The sequence below is a fragment of the Hypomesus transpacificus genome, chromosome 21 (genome assembly GCF_021917145.1).
Source record: "Hypomesus transpacificus isolate Combined female chromosome 21, fHypTra1, whole genome shotgun sequence".
In the NCBI taxonomy this organism is placed as follows: Eukaryota; Metazoa; Chordata; class Actinopteri; order Osmeriformes; family Osmeridae; genus Hypomesus; species Hypomesus transpacificus.
Genome location: NC_061080.1, coordinates 10,549,415 through 10,567,847, shown reverse-complemented (window position 1 = coordinate 10,567,847; position 18,433 = coordinate 10,549,415). Strand labels below are relative to the sequence as shown.

At 50.4% G+C, this 18,433-nt stretch overlaps 4 protein-coding genes across 4 annotated transcripts; 3 read left to right on the top strand and 1 right to left on the bottom strand.

Annotated features, from left to right (window-relative positions):
* The first annotated feature begins 3,400 nt into the window (after nucleotides 1-3,400).
* On the top strand, nucleotides 3,401-8,067 carry actb1 (actin, beta 1). Its single transcript, XM_047043872.1, has 6 exons — nucleotides 3,401-3,506; nucleotides 5,247-5,371; nucleotides 5,595-5,834; nucleotides 6,303-6,741; nucleotides 6,874-7,055; nucleotides 7,275-8,067. Exons 2-6 carry the CDS (start codon nucleotides 5,249-5,251, stop codon nucleotides 7,416-7,418), a joined length of 1,128 nt encoding a protein of 375 aa, XP_046899828.1. The 5' UTR covers nucleotides 3,401-3,506; nucleotides 5,247-5,248; the 3' UTR covers nucleotides 7,419-8,067.
* A 372-nt stretch (nucleotides 8,068-8,439) lies between these two features.
* zgc:136439 (uncharacterized protein LOC678627 homolog) lies at nucleotides 8,440-9,699 on the bottom strand. The gene has a single exon (XM_047043878.1). The coding sequence runs from the start codon at nucleotides 9,484-9,486 to the stop codon at nucleotides 8,644-8,646; it is 843 nt and encodes a 280-aa protein (XP_046899834.1). The 5' UTR covers nucleotides 9,487-9,699; the 3' UTR covers nucleotides 8,440-8,643.
* A 47-nt stretch (nucleotides 9,700-9,746) lies between these two features.
* Nucleotides 9,747-13,823, top strand: fbxl18 (F-box and leucine-rich repeat protein 18). The gene is made up of 6 exons (XM_047043826.1): nucleotides 9,747-9,893; nucleotides 10,380-10,577; nucleotides 10,767-11,252; nucleotides 11,494-12,578; nucleotides 12,916-13,134; nucleotides 13,437-13,823. The coding sequence occupies exons 1-6, from the start codon at nucleotides 9,843-9,845 to the stop codon at nucleotides 13,591-13,593; spliced, it is 2,196 nt and encodes a 731-aa protein (XP_046899782.1). The 5' UTR covers nucleotides 9,747-9,842; the 3' UTR covers nucleotides 13,594-13,823.
* A 600-nt stretch (nucleotides 13,824-14,423) lies between these two features.
* On the top strand, nucleotides 14,424-18,376 carry ptcd1 (pentatricopeptide repeat domain 1). Its single transcript, XM_047043827.1, has 8 exons — nucleotides 14,424-15,165; nucleotides 15,479-15,619; nucleotides 15,851-16,069; nucleotides 16,192-16,293; nucleotides 16,555-17,274; nucleotides 17,372-17,488; nucleotides 17,722-17,904; nucleotides 18,078-18,376. The coding sequence occupies exons 1-8, from the start codon at nucleotides 14,659-14,661 to the stop codon at nucleotides 18,201-18,203; spliced, it is 2,115 nt and encodes a 704-aa protein (XP_046899783.1). The 5' UTR covers nucleotides 14,424-14,658; the 3' UTR covers nucleotides 18,204-18,376.
* The last annotated feature ends 57 nt before the right edge of the window (nucleotides 18,377-18,433 follow it).

The following is an 18,433-nucleotide window of genomic DNA, read 5'->3' as shown; positions in this document are numbered from 1 at the left end:
GCGTAACTCTTACACGTAACACGCAACTCTGGCAACTTTGGCAACCTTGCTCAAAGGCTGGGTTTCAAAGGTTTACCAACAGGGCTGTCCCAGGGGATGATCAAGCCTGACAGGATGTGTCACTCACACTCACACACACACTCACACACACACACTCATTCATTCATTCATTCAGTCTTATTTCCTCTGAAGTAGTCACATGACCAGTCCTGCACATTCTTCCTCCCATGTGACTTCGTCCAACTTCTCCTTATATGGATGTCAGCCAGGGATTCCCTTAAAGGGACGGCGCTCCCCAGGGCTGCACCCAAACCAGGCATCAACAGTATGTGTGCGTGTGAATTTGTGGTGTGTGTGTGTTTCCATGTGTGTGCTTGTTAGTGTGTCTTTATATATGTGTGTGTCTGTGGCTCTGTGTGTGTTTGTGTACTGTAACGTGAGTGTGTGTGCTTGTAACGTGAGTGTGTGTGCTTGTAACCGTGGGGCTAGGTTGTTAGCTATGTTGATGACAGGGTGAACTGTTACTTAACGAACACAGCGCAACAGTGCACCGGGCTGCACAGTGTTTGTGAAGTCACTTCCTGTGTGCAGTTACTGCAGAGAGGCCGTGAGAAATGAACTTCCTGTCTCTCCTGCCGGTGTCTGTCCTGTTCCTCTGACATGCCCGTATTAGGACCTCCTAAGTGTGTGGGTGTGTGTGCGAGAGAGTGTGTGTGTGGGTGTGTGTGTGTGAGAGAGAGTGGGTGTGAGAGAGAGTGGGTGTGTGTGTGTGAGAGAGAGTGTGTATGTGAGAGAGAGAGATTGTGAAAGAGACTGCATGTGTGTGAGTTCCAAGGCTATTCAGTCTCTGATAGGTCATTCCACTCTAACAACATTCCTGGAATTAATGAATGACGATAGATACTCCTCACCCCCTCCCCCCCATCCCCCCTGTGTGATAGCATAGAATAGCAGAAACCAGTCAGTTTACATTCACTGTATACCAAGCACTGCTAGCATGTGATAGCATAGCATAGCAGGCACCAACTAACACTTTGTACAGCTAACTAAAACGCCAGAGCTGGCTTGTTTACAGTCTGTGCAGTGAGTGTCTGGGCCTCTGGGATAATGAAGGCCTTGTCGGAGTATGTGACAGCTTGCTCCGTGTTGTCATGGTTACTGCGAGGTGCGTTTCAGTCCCGTGCGAGTGTCTGACTCCTCTCTGGCCATCTGTGTCACGTCCACAGGGGTCCTGTAGACCAATCAGAGGACAGACGGTTCCAAGCTCCAGCGTCCTGTCCTCTCACAGACTTCTCAGGAGTTTGGTACAGGTCACTAGAATATAGAACTACACATAATACATCTTTATTTTCTTGTTAATCCAATTTTTAATGAATGTGTAATGAAGGACCACTTTGTTTAAAAAGTTAGTCTCTCTGCTGCAAGGCCGTAGCCATGGAGTCAACATTGGGGGGGACGATTATTCTTATTTTTTTATTATGATAATTTCGGACAGTGTGCGTGGTTGCCTGTCCTAGCGTAGCACATTTTTATTTTTATATCAACATATTGGGGGGGAAATTTTGACCAGATTTGAATATTGGGGGGGATGTGTCCCCCCAATATGTATTATGATTACGGCCTTGCTCTGCTGTCACTTGCTGAAAAGACATGTTCACTGCAACATCCTCCTCTCCTCTCATCATCCTACCCTCTCCACCTCCTTGCCTCCTCTCCTCATCCATTCTCCCTCCTCTTTCTCACCTGTTCATCACAACGTCATCATACCATCCCAATAGAACACATGGTGAAGTGCTGCACACATTGTGACTCGTGGGACGAGGAAGTACTCAGGTGTGGCGATGACTCACACGGGTGTGGTGATGTAGTACAGGGGTGTGGAGTGTTGGCAGTCTCAGTGAGGACACAGGTAGACTTCCAAAAAGGTATCAGTTTAATTACAACAACAATGGACAGGATGTGGTCGCTCCGCAGGAACTCCAAATATAGTCTCACTGGGAAACCCACCCCTGCCATCTACAGCTGTGTGTGTGTGTGTGGGGGGGGGGGGGAGGTGGGTGTGTGTTTGGGTGCGTGGTTGTGTGCACACGCATATCTGTGACCTGTGTGTGTGTGTGTGTGTCGCAGTATTCCTCAGATTGTGTGTGTGTATGCGTGTAGGTGTGTGTGTGTGTGATTCAGCTTGTGTGACACAGTTCCTACTAATCCATGAAGTGTTACCTCCTCACGGCAGCACTATGAACCCTGTCCTGTCAGCCAGTAAGACCATGCTCTCTGGTTTCAGAGACTCTGACTCTGGAACTGCTCCTGGTCCTGGTCCTGTACTGGTAATAATACTGGTGCTGGTGTCTCGTATCTGGTCCTGGTATCTGGTACTGGTGCTGGTCATAAATTGATAGTTTGGAAAGTGTGGATAGTATACAAGAGCCAGAGGCAACATGGTCCCTTTCGCCTCGACACAAAGAGACATTCGATGCCTACACTGCCGTACACACACACAAACACACACACACTTGGTGATTGCTGTGATAGATTTACAGGCTGCAAAGAGCTGTCACCATCTAGCCTGTCAGTTCTGCCAAGGATATCGCCGTCACAGTTTGGTTTAGTGTGTGCGTGTGTGTCGTGTTAATGGTGTTAGCTGTGCTCTCCTGACCTGTCACCCTTCTACTCATCCAGCTGTCATCAGTGATGCGTAATCTGGCTCTGCAAGTGTGTGTGTGTGTATTCATTGTAAGGAATGTTGCAAGTTTGTCTTTAAGTCATGTACTGTGTGTCGCTTTAGATAAAAGCGTCTGCTAAATTAATACATTATATAACTTTATAAGTATGTAGGCAACTTATATTGCATATATGTTCATTATTCTCTTCTTTTTCCACTCTTCTCTTTTCTAAAGCTATATGTGGTTCTTATTGAAGGGCTGGGGGGTCGTTAAGTATTGTGTTTGCTACAGAGATAAGCTCTTTAGCCTAAGAGGCTGTTTCGGGGCAGGAGGGAGACCCAGGAATGTGTGTATGTTCATTGTAAGGAATGACTGATATAAATACAACTCCAATATTATTACAAATTCTTAAATAAACAAATCACTTTAAGCCTGCATTTGACGGAGAGGCCACTCTCTCGGTTAAGAGTCGTAAAACACTTTGATTTATTGTTTTCAAGGTAGCCGTGAATGAAACTCTGGCTAATTTGCTTTCATACAAAAGCACTGATCTCAACGACAAATCGATAATCTTTTAAAGTTTATGCTTTTAGTGTAGGCCGCTTTGCCAGTCTTGCCCCGTCCCTCAGCCGGCCGAATGCGCTTCTCCAAGTGGACGCGCTCGAGCCAATCAGAGCGCGCCGTGCAGAAAGTTTGCCTTTTATGGATAGGGGCTGCAGCGCGGGCGCAAATAAAACCCAGCACCTTGGCAACGCTTCATCATTCTACCACAGTCGATCTAGCAGAGCGGACTACCGCCCGTATACATTCTCCTTTTGCAGTTAACACTTCCTTAAAACACAGGTAAGACCGAAAATGCGTACCGCCTTGAGTATGGATCTTAAGTTTGTTTGAAAAGCTGTAGTGTTGGCGGTGTGGACAGATATTGTTGATAAAGCAGCTGTTATCCGTTCATTGCTTCGACACACGTTAAAATTGTAGCTAGCTAACTGCAGCTAGAAATTACAATACTGTAACTAGCGTAATGACATCTTGTAATTACATTTTGCTTGTTAATTCATTCCGAGGTATTCCTATAAAGTCGCTACAGTAACGAATTGTATGGTTAGCTTGGGAGCTAGCTAATTTATCCTGGTTATCGAGCTGTAAGATGACGATTTGTGTTGTCTTGTGTTAACGCTACCTGTCTTTGAGTTTAATTTGATAAAGGACCAGAAAAGGCTTAGTAGGACGGCAGCGTTTGAGGAATTTGAATTTCAACGGATTGTTCTTTTTGATGGCGTCTGGTTGCCATGGGTGTGTCCCGCTCGAGCTTGCATACTGGACCGGCTTGCAGTGTTTCCCACAGATTAGAAATCTAGTTGTGGCGGGGAGGGGGGTGGGGGGTCCGACCGGGGGGGGGGGGGGGGGGGGGGGGGGGGGCTAGCGTTGCTGCATTATGCATGTAGCAACGCTAGTGCTAAACAGCTATTTAACTGGTCGGCTCCATGACGCCGGGTAAGTAGCTAGCTCCTGAGACTTCTCACCAAAAGAACGAAGGGGAACCTTCGAGTAAGGTACCTAGCGAAAAGTAGCCTCAACTTTCCTCGACTTTTAGCTACGGCACTAATGCTGAAGGCTCGCTGATATAGCTGTCGGTCTTACTAGAACGGCGTATGTATGTATTGTTGCTAACGTGTGTTGACTTTGTGACTGTGCATAAGTGAGAAAGACGCATGAGTGAGAGAGACGGAGGGAGAGCAGGGGAAAGGAGATGCATCTGAACGAATACGCTGCGTGTTTTAACCTAAATAGCGATCAAAAAAAATGTTTTACGAAGCGCAATATGTGGCGGCCGGTGTTGATTGTGTGGCGCACCGCCACAAATTAGTCTATGTGTGGGAAACACTGGGCTTGGCATAGCTGCCTGTCAGCGGCCACAAGTCTTAATGAACCGAGGTTACATCACGACCCTCTCTATCGTACATGATCCTGCCGTTAACGTGGACCACCGCCCTTGAATGCCTGCTAGCTAAGCTTACTGAACCTTTTGAAAAAAATTGTAATTATACAAAAGTTAATGCTTAACTTTTCATTAACTAGGACATTTGGGTCAGCCCGTTACCGAGAAGAGCTACACGGCCGGTTAGCTAGCTAACTGGACTAGTGTGGTGTTAGCGCTTTCGTGTAACTTGCCCTGCGAACTGTCTAACCTTTTATGGTTAGACCGTTGACATTTGTGGTACGGGACATTACAGTTTTGTATAAACATCAACCGCATAGTAGGCGTTGATCTGGGACGTGGGGACGGTTATCCTTGTTTCGGATTAGGGAGTGGCCCCTCGCTGTCACAGGCGGCTGTAGAACAGCACGCGGGGTGGCAGTCACGGGCCGAGCAGCAGTTTTTACTAAGCTGGTCGAACTATTCCCATATATGGCCATGACTAGACCAAGAGAAGCTGGCTTTTGTCTTCCCGCACTGGGCATGGCCCTGGAGCTGGGCGCTGCGGCGCCACCTTGCGGCCGCTCGGTGGTACAACAGCTCACTGAATAGCTTGTTCGCAATTTTAACGGTTCCGCATTTTTTTGTTCCTGTTTGTGCAGAAATGGAAGACGAGATCGCCGCCCTGGTCGTTGATAACGGCTCTGGTATGTGCAAAGCCGGTTTCGCTGGAGATGACGCTCCTCGCGCAGTGTTCCCCTCCATCGTCGGTCGCCCCAGGCATCAGGTAATCTACACATGTCAATCATTTACCTACAATTTAGTTAACCAACCATTTTCACTCACTCATTTCCTTTGGCCTAATTTCACTACACAAAGCCTTTTTTTAAACTTTTTTTACACAAAAATGCATACTGTACTTTTGCAGTAATGCATGTCTTTGTGTGAGGGCTTGCAGCCCAACCTTGGATCTGTTTTGAGTCCACTAAGCTCCCTCTCTCCTCCCCCAGGGTGTGATGGTGGGTATGGGCCAGAAGGACAGCTATGTGGGAGACGAGGCCCAGAGCAAGAGGGGTATCCTGACCCTGAAGTACCCCATCGAGCACGGCATTGTGACCAACTGGGACGACATGGAGAAGATCTGGCATCACACCTTCTACAACGAGCTCCGTGTGGCCCCTGAGGAGCACCCTGTCCTGCTCACTGAGGCCCCCCTCAACCCCAAGGCCAACAGGGAGAAGATGACCCAGGTGAGGCTTCAGTCTGTCTGGCTCTCTCAATCTCTCTCTCACCCTCCCAACCATTTGGGGAAGGAAGTGACCAGGCCAAAAGATTATTCAGAACTGCAGCCCCCCTGAACATACCTCCTACTTTACTGTTCTTGAGTTCCTTTTTTGTTCTCGTTCGTCCTCCTTCAGGCCCTCTCTCCTCAGCTCTGCTGATCTGTCAGTCTCTCTGGAAGCTCCAGGTTTCTCTCCTCCTGTGTGCTGCCTGTCTGCATGCCGGCCCCTCGGGCCTCATCACTAGGATGATCCAGTCTTAGCTTCATGTTCACTACTAATGACAGGACCGTTTGATGGAAACATAACACGTGTCTCAGTGCTCCTGTTGACTGAGCGACTTGTCTCTAGTCTAGTGCATGGCTCTTTGCTGTGTGCTGTGTAGTGACCTGCTGGTGTTGCGTCACTCTTCCTCACCCCTCCTCCTCTCCTCACCAGATCATGTTCGAGACCTTCAACACCCCCGCCATGTACGTGGCCATCCAGGCTGTGCTGTCCCTCTACGCCTCTGGTCGTACCACCGGTATCGTCATGGACTCCGGTGATGGTGTGACCCACACAGTGCCCATCTACGAGGGCTACGCCCTGCCCCACGCCATCCTGCGTCTGGATCTGGCTGGCCGTGACCTCACCGACTACCTGATGAAGATCCTGACAGAGCGTGGCTACTCCTTCACCACCACGGCCGAGCGTGAGATCGTGCGTGACATCAAGGAGAAGCTGTGCTACGTGGCGCTGGACTTTGAGCAGGAGATGAGCACCGCTGCCTCCTCCTCCTCGCTGGAGAAGAGCTACGAGCTTCCCGACGGACAGGTCATCACCATCGGCAACGAGAGGTTCCGCTGCCCCGAGGCCCTGTTCCAGCCCTCCTTCCTCGGTGAGTCTCATCACATCCCACGATGCACTGGGTGGTCGCTGGTCTTAGTTTGAAGCCCTCTGTTTCTGTTCTGGTGGAGTCTGTTCTGCTGGTGAGTCTAGATGTTTATCTCTAACCCCCTCCCTTCCGCAGGTATGGAGTCCTGTGGCATCCATGAGACCACCTTCAACAGCATCATGAAGTGTGACGTTGACATCCGTAAGGACCTGTACGCCAACACCGTGCTGTCTGGAGGTACCACCATGTACCCCGGCATCGCTGACCGCATGCAGAAAGAGATCACAGCCCTGGCCCCCTCCACCATGAAGATCAAGGTGAGGACTGGAGACACGCATCTCTAAAAGCTCTTTTAGAACCCACCAGCTTAATGTTCCAAGAGTTTCCATTTGTATAATTGCAATTTGTTCAGTGAAGCAAGTTTTTTTTACAAGCCAAGTGCAAGATGCTGGAACAGCTACAGCCGTAATAACTTTGTAATGGGGTTCGTCTGAGTCCACTTCAGGTCTAACGGCTTCTCTTCCTCCCGTCTTCAGATCATTGCCCCCCCAGAGAGGAAGTACTCTGTCTGGATCGGAGGCTCCATCCTGGCCTCCCTGTCCACCTTCCAGCAGATGTGGATCAGCAAGCAGGAGTACGATGAGTCCGGCCCCTCCATCGTCCACAGGAAGTGCTTCTAAACAGACTGTCTCCCTCCCCCCTCCCCCATCCTCTTACTACACGCACCGCTAGTGACCGCTTGAGCTCTGCACACACTTGCACTCTCACACACACACACATACACTCTCTCTCATACTCACACACAATGGTGTGTGCAGAGTTCTGACCCCCCCCCCCCCCACGCTCCGCCCCTCCCACTCTTCCATCCAAGAGGCCCGTCGTCCGGGCAACCCCAGCCTGCCTGCCTGGTGTCTGCAGGGCTTCGGCCAGCAGGGGGCCTGTGAGAGGGAGGATCCTCCCTGTATATTTGTTGTGTAGGTCGTCCCAGTTGTCTGTTCACCCACCTTATTTACCTCTGTGAAGGTTTCCTGGGCTGGGGGGGGCGGGGCTAATGCTCAGTCTCTCCTGGTTCCTAGTATTGCTTAATATGTAAATTATGTAATCGAGTCAAGTCGTTCGGTTTGTTTTTTTTGTACTTTCAGCCTTAAGAGAAAAAAATACTTGGTCCAGTTTTTGTGTTTTGTTATGCAAAAAATAATCTTTACCTTTTGTATGAAAGTGTAAAGGTTGTCATTACCCTTCACCCCACCGTCAGGGGAGGTGAGAGGGCTGCTGGGATACTGTCAACACCGACCAATAAGAATTCAATAAAGTGCACATGTCTATGAACTCCTGTTTCTCTCGTCACTCCTGTGGTTCACACTTCAACCTCTGACCAAGTAGCACTAGTTGCCATCTCTCAGAAAATGCAACAATATGTTCCTCTGATCACTTGTCCTGACCAGTGTGGTGTGAAAATAACGTTTCTGGAATAAATTGATTTATACAAACTGAGACTTGACCCTGCGCTAATAGAGCGCAGCTCCAGTCAGATGTACTGTAAATACAGTATTTAAAGGTGTAGCTTAAGTAACTTACTGCCCCATTACCCCCAAAACAACTTAGGTTTAAAGTGATCTCATTGCTCATCTCAATATAAACAATATTAATAGTATTATAATGGGGCTAAAATAATTATATTGGGACCAAGTTACTTTGGATAAAGTGAACCTTTATTTTTTTAGTCAAGTGGTTTTTTATCAAATGTATGAATTACAAAACACATTTTAGAATAAAGGTTCTCTAGACTGTACAAAGGTAATACAAAGACCAATAGTTGGAATATAGGCAGGAAGTTTTTCATGATTATAACGTTACAGAAAGGTTTGGTTGTACTGACCCAGTCACAATGTATTTAGCAGTTTACTATATCATGTATGACTTAACATCGTGAAGTTCTCTAAAATATAGATCACATTCAATATAGGATTGCAGGTTTCCAACATCAAAACGGCCATCAATCTCATAAGTGTACACAGGTTTTCTTGGGATGAGCCAAGACAAGAAATTTCCAGGTGCGTCCTTCTCTTCAATGGCAGATTCCTTAAATGCGTCCAGAAAGTCATCTAGAAGAGGAAGGCTTGTTTGGGACAGAATATAGAAACAGGGACATGCCCTCCTCGATGTTGTCTCAGAGAACAGTGGTTTCTCCTTCATGCACAGCACCCGAAAAGCTTCATCAACCTCCAATATGCCATACTTGGAGGTGTCCTCATCTTTGCACTGGTAAGAAAGTACCAGATTACTGTCCTCACTCTTTGCTTGAAGTTCACAAAACTTCTCCTTTACTTTGTTGAGGCTGAAATCTTCCTTAAAGAGAGTGTCACCTCCAATAATGACCACATGATCCTTGATCATGAAGTTCTTCACAGCCAGTTGAAGGCAGGACACTGCACCAAGACGCTCTTCATTGCTTCTTGTTCCATCACTGAGGATTTTAACGTTGTGGAAATCTTTGGCCCACTCCTGAAATTTCTCTTGGTGCAGGGCATTTGTAATCACGTAAATCGTATCCACACATTCAGTGGCAGTCAACGCATTAACCCAGTATGATATCAAGGAAGAGTTGCCCACAGGAAGCAATGGTTTGGAAATGCCAGACAGGTGGCTAAATCTTCCGCAGGTGCTGTTTTCGACATCTCTTTGCAACCTCGTTCCATATCCTGCGGCAAGAATGACAGCTTTCATCGTCTTAATATGATCACACATAGGCCTATATTTATTATGGTCACAGACACAGTACTACAAATAATTAGTTGACAGTCTGTGTAAACTATTACTTAATTATTCCAGCAGATCAATGTGAAGCCAGACTTAATAAAGAATTTTACTTCCTCTAAAGTGAACCACTTAACGTGAAGAAATCGTTAACCGATTCCTTAAGTGTTGACGTGTTTCACTGAAATGAGCGGAAGTGAGTCCGTCACTTATGATCATCCGGTCTTCTGCTACAGCTAGCGTGCTTTTTGTTCCACGTCTCAACCAAGTAATGTCGCCGGCGAGATAGCCCCTGGACATCATCGCTTAAAGAAAACTACACACATGAAACGCCCATAAAAACGAGCATGTCTTTAAGTGGAACCTTACATGAAAACATGGACAATCAAATTGTGCAGGTTAGTTTACTGATATTTTCCAGAAACCGTTCCGAATACCAAACAATAGCCTACTAGCTACAGATTTACCTAGCAAGCTTTAGCTAGCACCGGCTCGCTACCCCGACTGCAGTGAGTTTTAATGAGTTGACTGTTCAATCCTAACTGATTTTAAATAATTAATTGTTTCCATTGGGTATCTCAAAGTAGCTTAATTGCAGTGAGTTAGCCGTGAGGTTGTTGTGTTGATGCACAGAAGTCTGCTACCAATGTAGTTCAGTGTCATCTGTCGCTATCTGGATAAGACGCTATGGTATGTTTCTGTGTAGAGCTGTTCAAACATAACGTTTACTGTTTTAACTGCTGTCTCTGATTCTGTCTGTACTTTTCTGTCTGTCTGCCCGTCTGTCTGCCCGTCTGTTTGTCTATCTGCTTGCTTGCCTGCCTGCCTGCCTGCCTGCCTGCCTGTCTGTCTGTCTGTCTGTCTGTCTGTCTGTCTGTCCCCAGGCGGTGTGTGGAGAGGAGGGCGTTCCTGCTGTCTCCGTGGGGATGTCGGACTTCTCTGATGAGATCCTGCTGGGCGTGCTGCGCTACGTGCCCCTGCCCGACCTGCTACTGAGCGTGGCACGCGTCTGCCGCAAACTGCACTCGCTCTGCCACGACAAGACCCTGCTCAGCCACGCCTGCCTGACTGAGGACTACACGGTAACACACACACACACAGACACACACACACACACAGATAGACAGGCATGCACATACACACACACACACACAGACAGGCATGCACAGACACACACACACACACTCACTCATAGGCACACTTGGTTCTGTGACCAATCATTGTGTTCCCTGCTTCCTCTTTCCTGTCCCGGGCCCCTCCCCTTCCTCCAGGCCAGCGACGCCACTGTTTGCCAGGTGCTGAAGCAGCTGTCCAATCAGGTGCAGTCCCTCAGCCTGAACGGCTGTTATTGGCTGTCCGGATCCACCATCGACCAGGTCCATCGTTGCCGGGCGGTGACTCAACTCGACCTGTCCGGTTGCCGCGTCACCACGCTCCGCCTCTCCCGCCTCCTCTCCTCCCTCCCTCTCCTCCAATCACTGGCCTTCGACGTGGCTCCCGGCTTCGACTCCGCCCAGCTGAGCGCGGAGGCACGTGATTCGCTGGGGCGCGTTCGTGCTCTGAGGCAGACGCTGCTGACTCCCAGCTACGGCGTGGTGCCCTGCTGCTGCGGCCTGCAGCGGCTGCAGCTGCGGCTGGAGATCCCTGAAGTGACCAGAGAGGGCACCAGCATGTGCTGCCAGCTCATGGTGGGGCAGAGCAGCGTCCCACACTACCAACAGCTGCAGTGCTTCACCGCCCGCCTCGCTCCAGGGGAGGTAGGGAGGGGAGAAGGGAGGAGGGGAGGAAGGGAGGAAGGGAGGAGGGTGGGGTGTGGTTGGGGTGTGCGTGTGAGCATGGTTGTGAGTGCTGCTGTGAAAGGATCTTGTATTCAACAGTTTTTATCTTGGCAATGTTTGTATGTTACATAAACATTTTGTGTGTGTGTACCTCTGTATATGTGTGTGTGTGTACCTGTGTGTGTGTGTGTGTGTGTACCTGTGTGTGTGTGCGTTGCAGGTGAACCAGACCCTCCTCTTGCTCTACCTGGCTGTGTTCAGCGTCTGTGTTCCGGAACACCTCCGAGTCTTCCTGGTTTCAGTTCCTGGTCTCAACCCCGCCCACTGGCCAGCCGCCGCCTCATTGGCCCAGACCTTGGGTCGCCACGGTGACCTGGAGGCCTTGCAGCTTCCTCGCTCCTGGTTGGACGCTGAGTCACTACGGAGGGCCCTCAACGGCAACGCCCCTAAGCACCTGAGTTTCAGCCGTTGCCCCGCGTTACGGCCGCAGCTCGTCCGGTCGTTGCTGGAGGACGGAATCAGAGATGCGACACGATTGGTCAGCCTGAACCTCAGTGGAATAAGCCACAATCCTTACCCAGAGGGCAACGGGGCGCGTGGGGAGGACGAGCTTGTTGCCGAGACGATGAACCGGCTGGTTACGGGCTGCCCCAACCTCGCACACCTCAACCTGACGCACACACACTATCACCACGACAACCCTGCGGGCCTGGGCGGAGACACGCACCTGTGCGCCAGCCTGGCCAGGCTCACACACCTCCGCTCGCTCTCCCTGCCCGTGTGCGCGCTGGCCGACGGCCCCCACACAAACACACACGCCCCCACACACACCCTCTCCCCCTCCGCCCTGCTGTTGGGCCTCAGGAAGCCCCCCCGCGTGGGGCTCCAGAGCTACAGGCCAGACTCGGCCCCCTCCTTCCCCAGGGACGGCACCTCGGGGCTGGGCGCCCTCCTGGCCGGCTGCCCCTCCCTGGAGGTCCTGGAGGTGACGGGACCGGGGTTCGTGTCGGCGCTGCCACGCCTAGAGGCGTGCGTACGCGTGTGGGCGGAGCCCCGAGCGTGCGCCTGGGCGAGGGTCGTTGGCGACGCCCATATTGCCGCCCTGCAGGAGTTGCCGCGGCTACGGAAACTGACGCTGGCGGGTGTGCCGGGTGTGTCCAGGGGGGCGGGGCTGGTGCAGGTGGCCCAGCGGTGCCGGGAGCTGCAGGTGTTGTCTCTAGCCAACCTGGGCTCCTTAAAGACCATAAGCTACAGCGCTGCCCTGCTGGAAGCTCTGCAGCACTGCAGCCAGCTCCGGGAGCTCAGGTTAGCATGCACACACATTTAGTCATTTTAGCAGACGCTCTTATCCAGAGCAACCATACACACACCACACACAACCATACACACACCACACACACACACCACACACACAACCATACACACAACCATACACACACACCACACACACAACCATACACACACACAACCATACACACACACCACACACACAACCATACACACAACCATACACACACACACAACCATACACACACACCACACACACAACCATACACACACACCATACACACCACATACACACACACACATAAGGAGTGGGACTTATTTGTGTTTGTACGTATGGTTCTGTGTGTGTGTGCAGGCTGGAGCAGCCCTACCTCAGTGCTAACTCGGCGTTCTTCGAGGCTCTGTCCTGCTGCTCCCGGCTGCAGCGGCTCTGCATCGTCTCACGCAACGGAACCTTCCAGCCCGACGCCGTGGCGACCTTCATGGAGCGTTGCCGTGACGTTGTCATGTGTCACATGTTCATGGGCGGAACCCTGGTGTCCTGTCGCACGCTTCAGAAGACTCTACTGGACAGGTCTGTCTGTCTGTCTGTCTGACTACCTGTCTGTCTGACTACCTGTCAGTAACATGGTTACCAGTTTGCACTCTCACTCTCTATGTCTGTCTTTCACTCTCACTTTCCCCCGCTTTGTACTTCCCTCCCTCCCCCCCTGTCTCCCTCTCTCCCTCCCTGTCTCCCCTGTCCCCCTGTCTCCCCTCCCTCCCTGTCTCCCCCCTCCCCTCCCCTCCCCTCCCTCCCTGTCTCCCTGTTTCCCTGTCTCCCTGTCTCCCTCCCCCCCTCCCTGTATCCCTCCCTCCCTGTCTCCCTCCCTCCAGGTTCTCTTCAGAGCGCCCTGCTCTCAGTGTGGTCATCTACCCTCTGCTCCATGAAGACCTGCCATTGGTCATCAGAGAAACGCCCCTCCCTCTCTTGGATCAGGTGACCTTGTTCCAGAGTCGGGTGGCACAGACCCTGCCCCGGTCACCATGGTGATATGGCATGCCACCCCAAGACACCCTGGGAAGGAGTGTAATCACGTTAAGAGGGCGGGACTTCCGTGCCTGTGCTGTCCAATCACGATCAAAAGGGATGGACAGGTGGGATCTCCATATAAGGAGTTTACTGTGGTTGCTGTTTTGTGCCATAAAAGGACTGTTTTGTTCACGATGTGGGAGTCATACCACAGTATATTATTTATGATAATAAAGACGTACTTGTGATGACCCTCTGTCTGTATGTAGTGTCTGACACACACACATCTCTTTGTCTTTCAGAAATTGTGAAATTTGTTTAAAAAAGAGCTGCAGTAGTCAGGAACATGGGCAGGGTTTTGGGGCCCTAAACAAATCATATTTTTTCAACCTCTCAAATCTTTTTCCCACATACACAGTGAAAGGAGATGAGAGATGAGGAGTGGGGAGATGAAAATAGCAAAGCTTATAACAGAGTAAAGCAGAGCAGAGTACAATAGTGTACTGTAGAGTCTTCATCAAGTACTCATCAATGATGCAAACTTGTTGTGAACTGTAGTTCCCAGTGTGACCAGAAGAGGGCAGTATTGCTGGGTTTAGATCTCTCGACTGGTGACCTCTAAACCTGACAGGAATACTAATCAATATCTTTCGGCAATCTTCTGTTGAAATCATTCTGGGACTGTATTGATTTCAAGGGTTATGGACAAATTATAGTCTATAATAGAACAGGCTTGATTATATTTGACCATACTGACTTTTACATAAAACAGCAATGAGAAATGCGTTTAATTTCTTCAATTGTATTCTGGCTTCTCGGCAATGTACTCGTCATGTCTGCTTAGCATCCCTCACTGGACAACAAGCTCAACATGCTTGCTGCTGGCTGATCTTGCTGCTGGCTGATCTGGTGTTTACGAAGAATAAAAATGACAGGATCGCCAAGACTGGATTCATTTTTTGCCACATAAGCGTAAATAGTTTGTGACCTTCCGGAAACTATTTTAGTTTGATATTGACTAAAGTTGAATTGACAGCTACCTTCAAGCTAAACGTATCCTGTTAGTCTAGCTAAAGTTACAAAATAATGTTCCCTTGTGTCTCTCGTTCGTGCTTGAGAAACAGAAGATGTATCGTTGATTACGGTGTCAGGTACGTTTCAGTTCCAACGACGCGAGATCTTTCGACAGTATTCACCGGTAAAGGTCAGTGCCCGTTTCAACGGGCGTCAGTTACTGACACCCAATGGAAAGGATTTGCCGTTTCGGTGTCAATGGCGAGCGCTCGGAAACCGAGGGAGAATTTTGTCAACCCGGTACATCTGGACCTACCAAGATCTGTCTCCGTCCAGCCTAGCCAGGATGAAAACGAGATATCCGAGGAACGCTTTGGCTCGTTGTCCGGCGCCTTTGCCTCGAAGCGGTCATTCCGAAAGACCTCCCCGCTGCTACGGGACATGAGGTTCCGGGATGGCAGTGAGGAGGATGGAGCGAACGAAGACACGGACCCGGTGCCTTTCAGGTCTCGAACTGGAAGGAGGAACACTCCCTACTGGTACTTTCTACAGTGCAAGAAACTAATCAAGGAGAACAAGGTTAGAGAACTTATCTCCCTCCCTCCGTCTCTATCATGTTGAGAACTGATCCAAGACCGTCCCAGTTCCCGCGTGCCTCTGATCTCTGTCCCCTCTCCTTCATCCTATTGGTCACCTGGTGTTTCCAACCCCGCCTAGGCCTACATCTTGTCTTATCACCTCTCCTTCTTACATTTCTATGTCGCCCCCCCCCATCTCCACCCTTGTGTTTCCTTGGTAACATTGCCTGCCCTCATTTGTCTCCATGTTTTCATCGTCCCCCCCGTGTCTCCTCGGTAACGTCACCTCCGCCCACGTGTCTCCGTGGTAACAGCTAAGCGAGGCCCTGGAGCTGTTCCAGGAGGACATGCTGCGGGGAGAGAGGCTGCAGCCGGAGGAGTTCAACTACACGCTGCTCATAGGGGGGTGTGGACGCTCAGGCAACCTCAAACTGGCCTTCAGACTCTACAACCACGTATGCACATCCACCCTGTGTGTGTTCCTGTGTGTGTGTGTCTGTTAGGGTGTGTGTATCTGTGTGTGTGTGTTCCTGTGTGTGTGTGTGTGTGTATCTGTGCGTATGTGTTCCTGTGTCTGTTTTTGTGTGTGTGTCTGTCCCTGTGTGTGTGTATCCCTGTGTGTGTCTGTTTCTGTGTGTGTGTTCGTTCCTGTGTGTGTGTCATAACTCCCGCCCCCCCCCCCCCAGATGAAGAAGCGAGGCCTGGTTCCCACGGACGCCACCTACACCGCCTTGTTCAATGCCTGTGCCGAGTCACCGTGGAAACAGGCAGGGTTGCAACAGGCGCTGAGATTGGAGCAGGAGCTTCGCCGGAAGAACCACCCCCTGAATGACATCACCTTCCATGCCCTCCTGAAGACCCACGCCCTGACCAATCACCTCCGTGCCTGCCTGCACACGCTCAGGGTACACATGCGTGGGTGTTGATGTAGATTATCTGGCTGTCCTGCTTGTTGTGTTGAAGCTATTCACAGTGAGACTGATCCTAGCCTTTTTTAATCAAATGTATTTGATTGCAATGTGTGTAGGAGATCCTGCAGGGTGGCCATGCCGTCACCCAGGAGACGTTCCACTACTTGCTGATGGGGTGTGTGAGAGACAAGGAGGCAGGATTCAGACTGGCTCTGCAGGTATAACACACCTGGAGGGTCTAGCCTTAACCCTTCACCCACCATTGGACTGACTGGGATACATTTGATATGTGTGTGTGCGTGTTTGTGTACATTACATTTACATTACATTTAGTCATTTAGCAGACGCTCTTATCCAGAGCGACTAACAGTAAGTACAGGGACATATTCTCCCCAAGGCAAGTAAGGTTAGGGTTCTATCTGGCATGGCTGGGAATTGAACCAGCAACCTACTGATTAATATGTGTGTGTGCGTGTCAGGTGTGGCGTCAGATGTTGAGGATGGGGCTCCGCCCTGACCTTAAGAACTACAACCTGCTGCTCCGGGCTGCAAGGGATTGTGGGATAGGTGACACTGCGCTGGCCTCAGCCTTGCTGCTGACCCCAGAGAAGGGGGGGGGTCAGGGGGGCCAGAGGGGGTCGAAGGTCAAGCGGGGTTCTGGGGGCGGAGCTCCGCTGGACGTTGACTTGCTGGAGGCCCAGCTGTTCACACCGTCCGGTGGCCATGACGACAACCCCGGTTGCCACAGCAACCCGGGCATCCATGCCGCCATCCCCGCAGTAACGGTGCAGGGTGGGGAAGACGCCGGGGGCTCCGCCCTCCTCGTACCAGGAAGAGACGACCAAGAGGCTCCCATTGGCTCACTCGCCTGTCAGTCAGTGGACAATGCCCGCCCTCCCAACCTGCTGGACCTATGGTTAACCAACACGGGTGTGGTTTCCTTGGGAACGGTTACAGGAGCTTCTGATAGGCTAGCTCTTGTGGGCGGGGCTGAAGGTGTTGTTGAAAAGATGGCCGCAGATGGGTGCCGACCCGACGTCAAAACCCTCTCTCTATTGGCTGACACCATGGAGCCGGGGAGCCAATCACTGCTGAGCCTGTTGCAGGTTGCCAAGCAACACAAGGTGAAGCTGGATGTGGCGTTCTTCAACAGCCTGATACGGAGGGCTGCCAGAGCAGGAGATCTGGACGGAGCCAAGGTACACACACATATACACACACACATACACATACACACACATACCTAAAAACACACAAGTCCATTATGTGAGCCTGTGTGTGTGTGTGTGCTGGCAGGAGATGGTGTGTGTGATGACCCAGAAAGGTATATGTGCTGACATGCAGACCTACGGCGGTCTCGCTCTGGGCTGTGTGCAGAAGAAGGATGGACTGCAGCTTCTGAAAGACATGGAGGTGACACACACATATACACACTCACACACACACACACACATACACACACACACACACATATACACACTCACACACACACACATATACACACTCACACACACACACACACATATACACACTCACACACACACACACATATACACACACACATATACACACTCACACTCACACACACACACTAGGTAGGCCCAATCAGGTTGTCTTTCCTTAATTGCTGACTGTGCATCCTGTAGGAGGCGGGGCTGAAGCCGAGCGTGCATGTGTTCTCCGCCCTGATTGGCCGCGCTGCTCGGAGGCTTAACTTCGTGTACCTGAAGGAAGTGATTAAGAGCATGAAACACCTGGAGGTCCCACCCAACGATGTCATCATCAAGCAGCTGGAGCTCGCTGCTCAATACCCACCTGGTTACGACCAGGTAAGTGTGTGTGTGTGTGTGTGTGTTTAAAGTCAAAGTTGAAGTGTGTGTATGTGTGTTGTTTCCTCATTATCTTTCTAAAAGTTCCCTCCCTCCCTCTCTCCCTCTCTCCTCTCTCTCTCTCTCCCTCCGTACCCTCCCTCTCTCTCTCTTCCTCTATACCTCGTTCTCAGTATAAATCCAGGAACAACTATTTGAACCAGATCGACGGTTTCCGTGGTTACTACCAGCAGTGGCTGAGTTCCATGCCGGCTCAGGAAACTCCGTCCAGACCTTGGGAGCAAGGACAGTCCTCATAGACCACTGAACAGACCACTGAACAGACCCCAGCCATCTTCCCAGAGCAGCGCACAGACTGCTCTGGTATGGACTTAGAAATCTGAAGGGAAAAAAATAATCTCTTAACTGTAGTGTGATAACTGGTGGCAATTATTATTATTTTTCGTAACTGAAATACAATCAGTTTCTCAAATTCAAGATACATCTACAATCTCACTCCATACTCTGGCTGCACTACAGGGGCAATGTT

What these genes read in the sequence shown, in the direction of transcription:
- actb1 (XM_047043872.1), top strand. Translation starts at nt 5,249, where the DNA reads ATGGAAGACGAGATCGCCGCCCTGGTCGTTGATAACGGCTCTGGTATG. An exon ending in TCGGTCGCCCCAGGCATCAG is followed by an intron (nt 5,372 to 5,594) that starts GTAATCTACACA and finishes CTCCTCCCCCAG; the next exon opens with GGTGTGATGGTGGGTATGGG. An exon ending in CCTCCACCATGAAGATCAAG is followed by an intron (nt 7,056 to 7,274) that starts GTGAGGACTGGA and finishes TCCCGTCTTCAG; the next exon opens with ATCATTGCCCCCCCAGAGAG.
- zgc:136439 (XM_047043878.1), bottom strand. Translation starts at nt 9,486, where the DNA reads ATGTGTGATCATATTAAGACGATGAAAGCTGTCATTCTTGCCGCAGGA.
- fbxl18 (XM_047043826.1), top strand. Translation starts at nt 9,843, where the DNA reads ATGTCTTTAAGTGGAACCTTACATGAAAACATGGACAATCAAATTGTG. An exon ending in TGGACAATCAAATTGTGCAG is followed by an intron (nt 9,894 to 10,379) that starts GTTAGTTTACTG and finishes GTCTGTCCCCAG; the next exon opens with GCGGTGTGTGGAGAGGAGGG. An exon ending in GCCTGACTGAGGACTACACG is followed by an intron (nt 10,578 to 10,766) that starts GTAACACACACA and finishes CCCTTCCTCCAG; the next exon opens with GCCAGCGACGCCACTGTTTG.
- ptcd1 (XM_047043827.1), top strand. Translation starts at nt 14,659, where the DNA reads ATGTTCCCTTGTGTCTCTCGTTCGTGCTTGAGAAACAGAAGATGTATC. An exon ending in AACTAATCAAGGAGAACAAG is followed by an intron (nt 15,166 to 15,478) that starts GTTAGAGAACTT and finishes CCGTGGTAACAG; the next exon opens with CTAAGCGAGGCCCTGGAGCT. An exon ending in GAGATCTGGACGGAGCCAAG is followed by an intron (nt 17,275 to 17,371) that starts GTACACACACAT and finishes GTGTGCTGGCAG; the next exon opens with GAGATGGTGTGTGTGATGAC.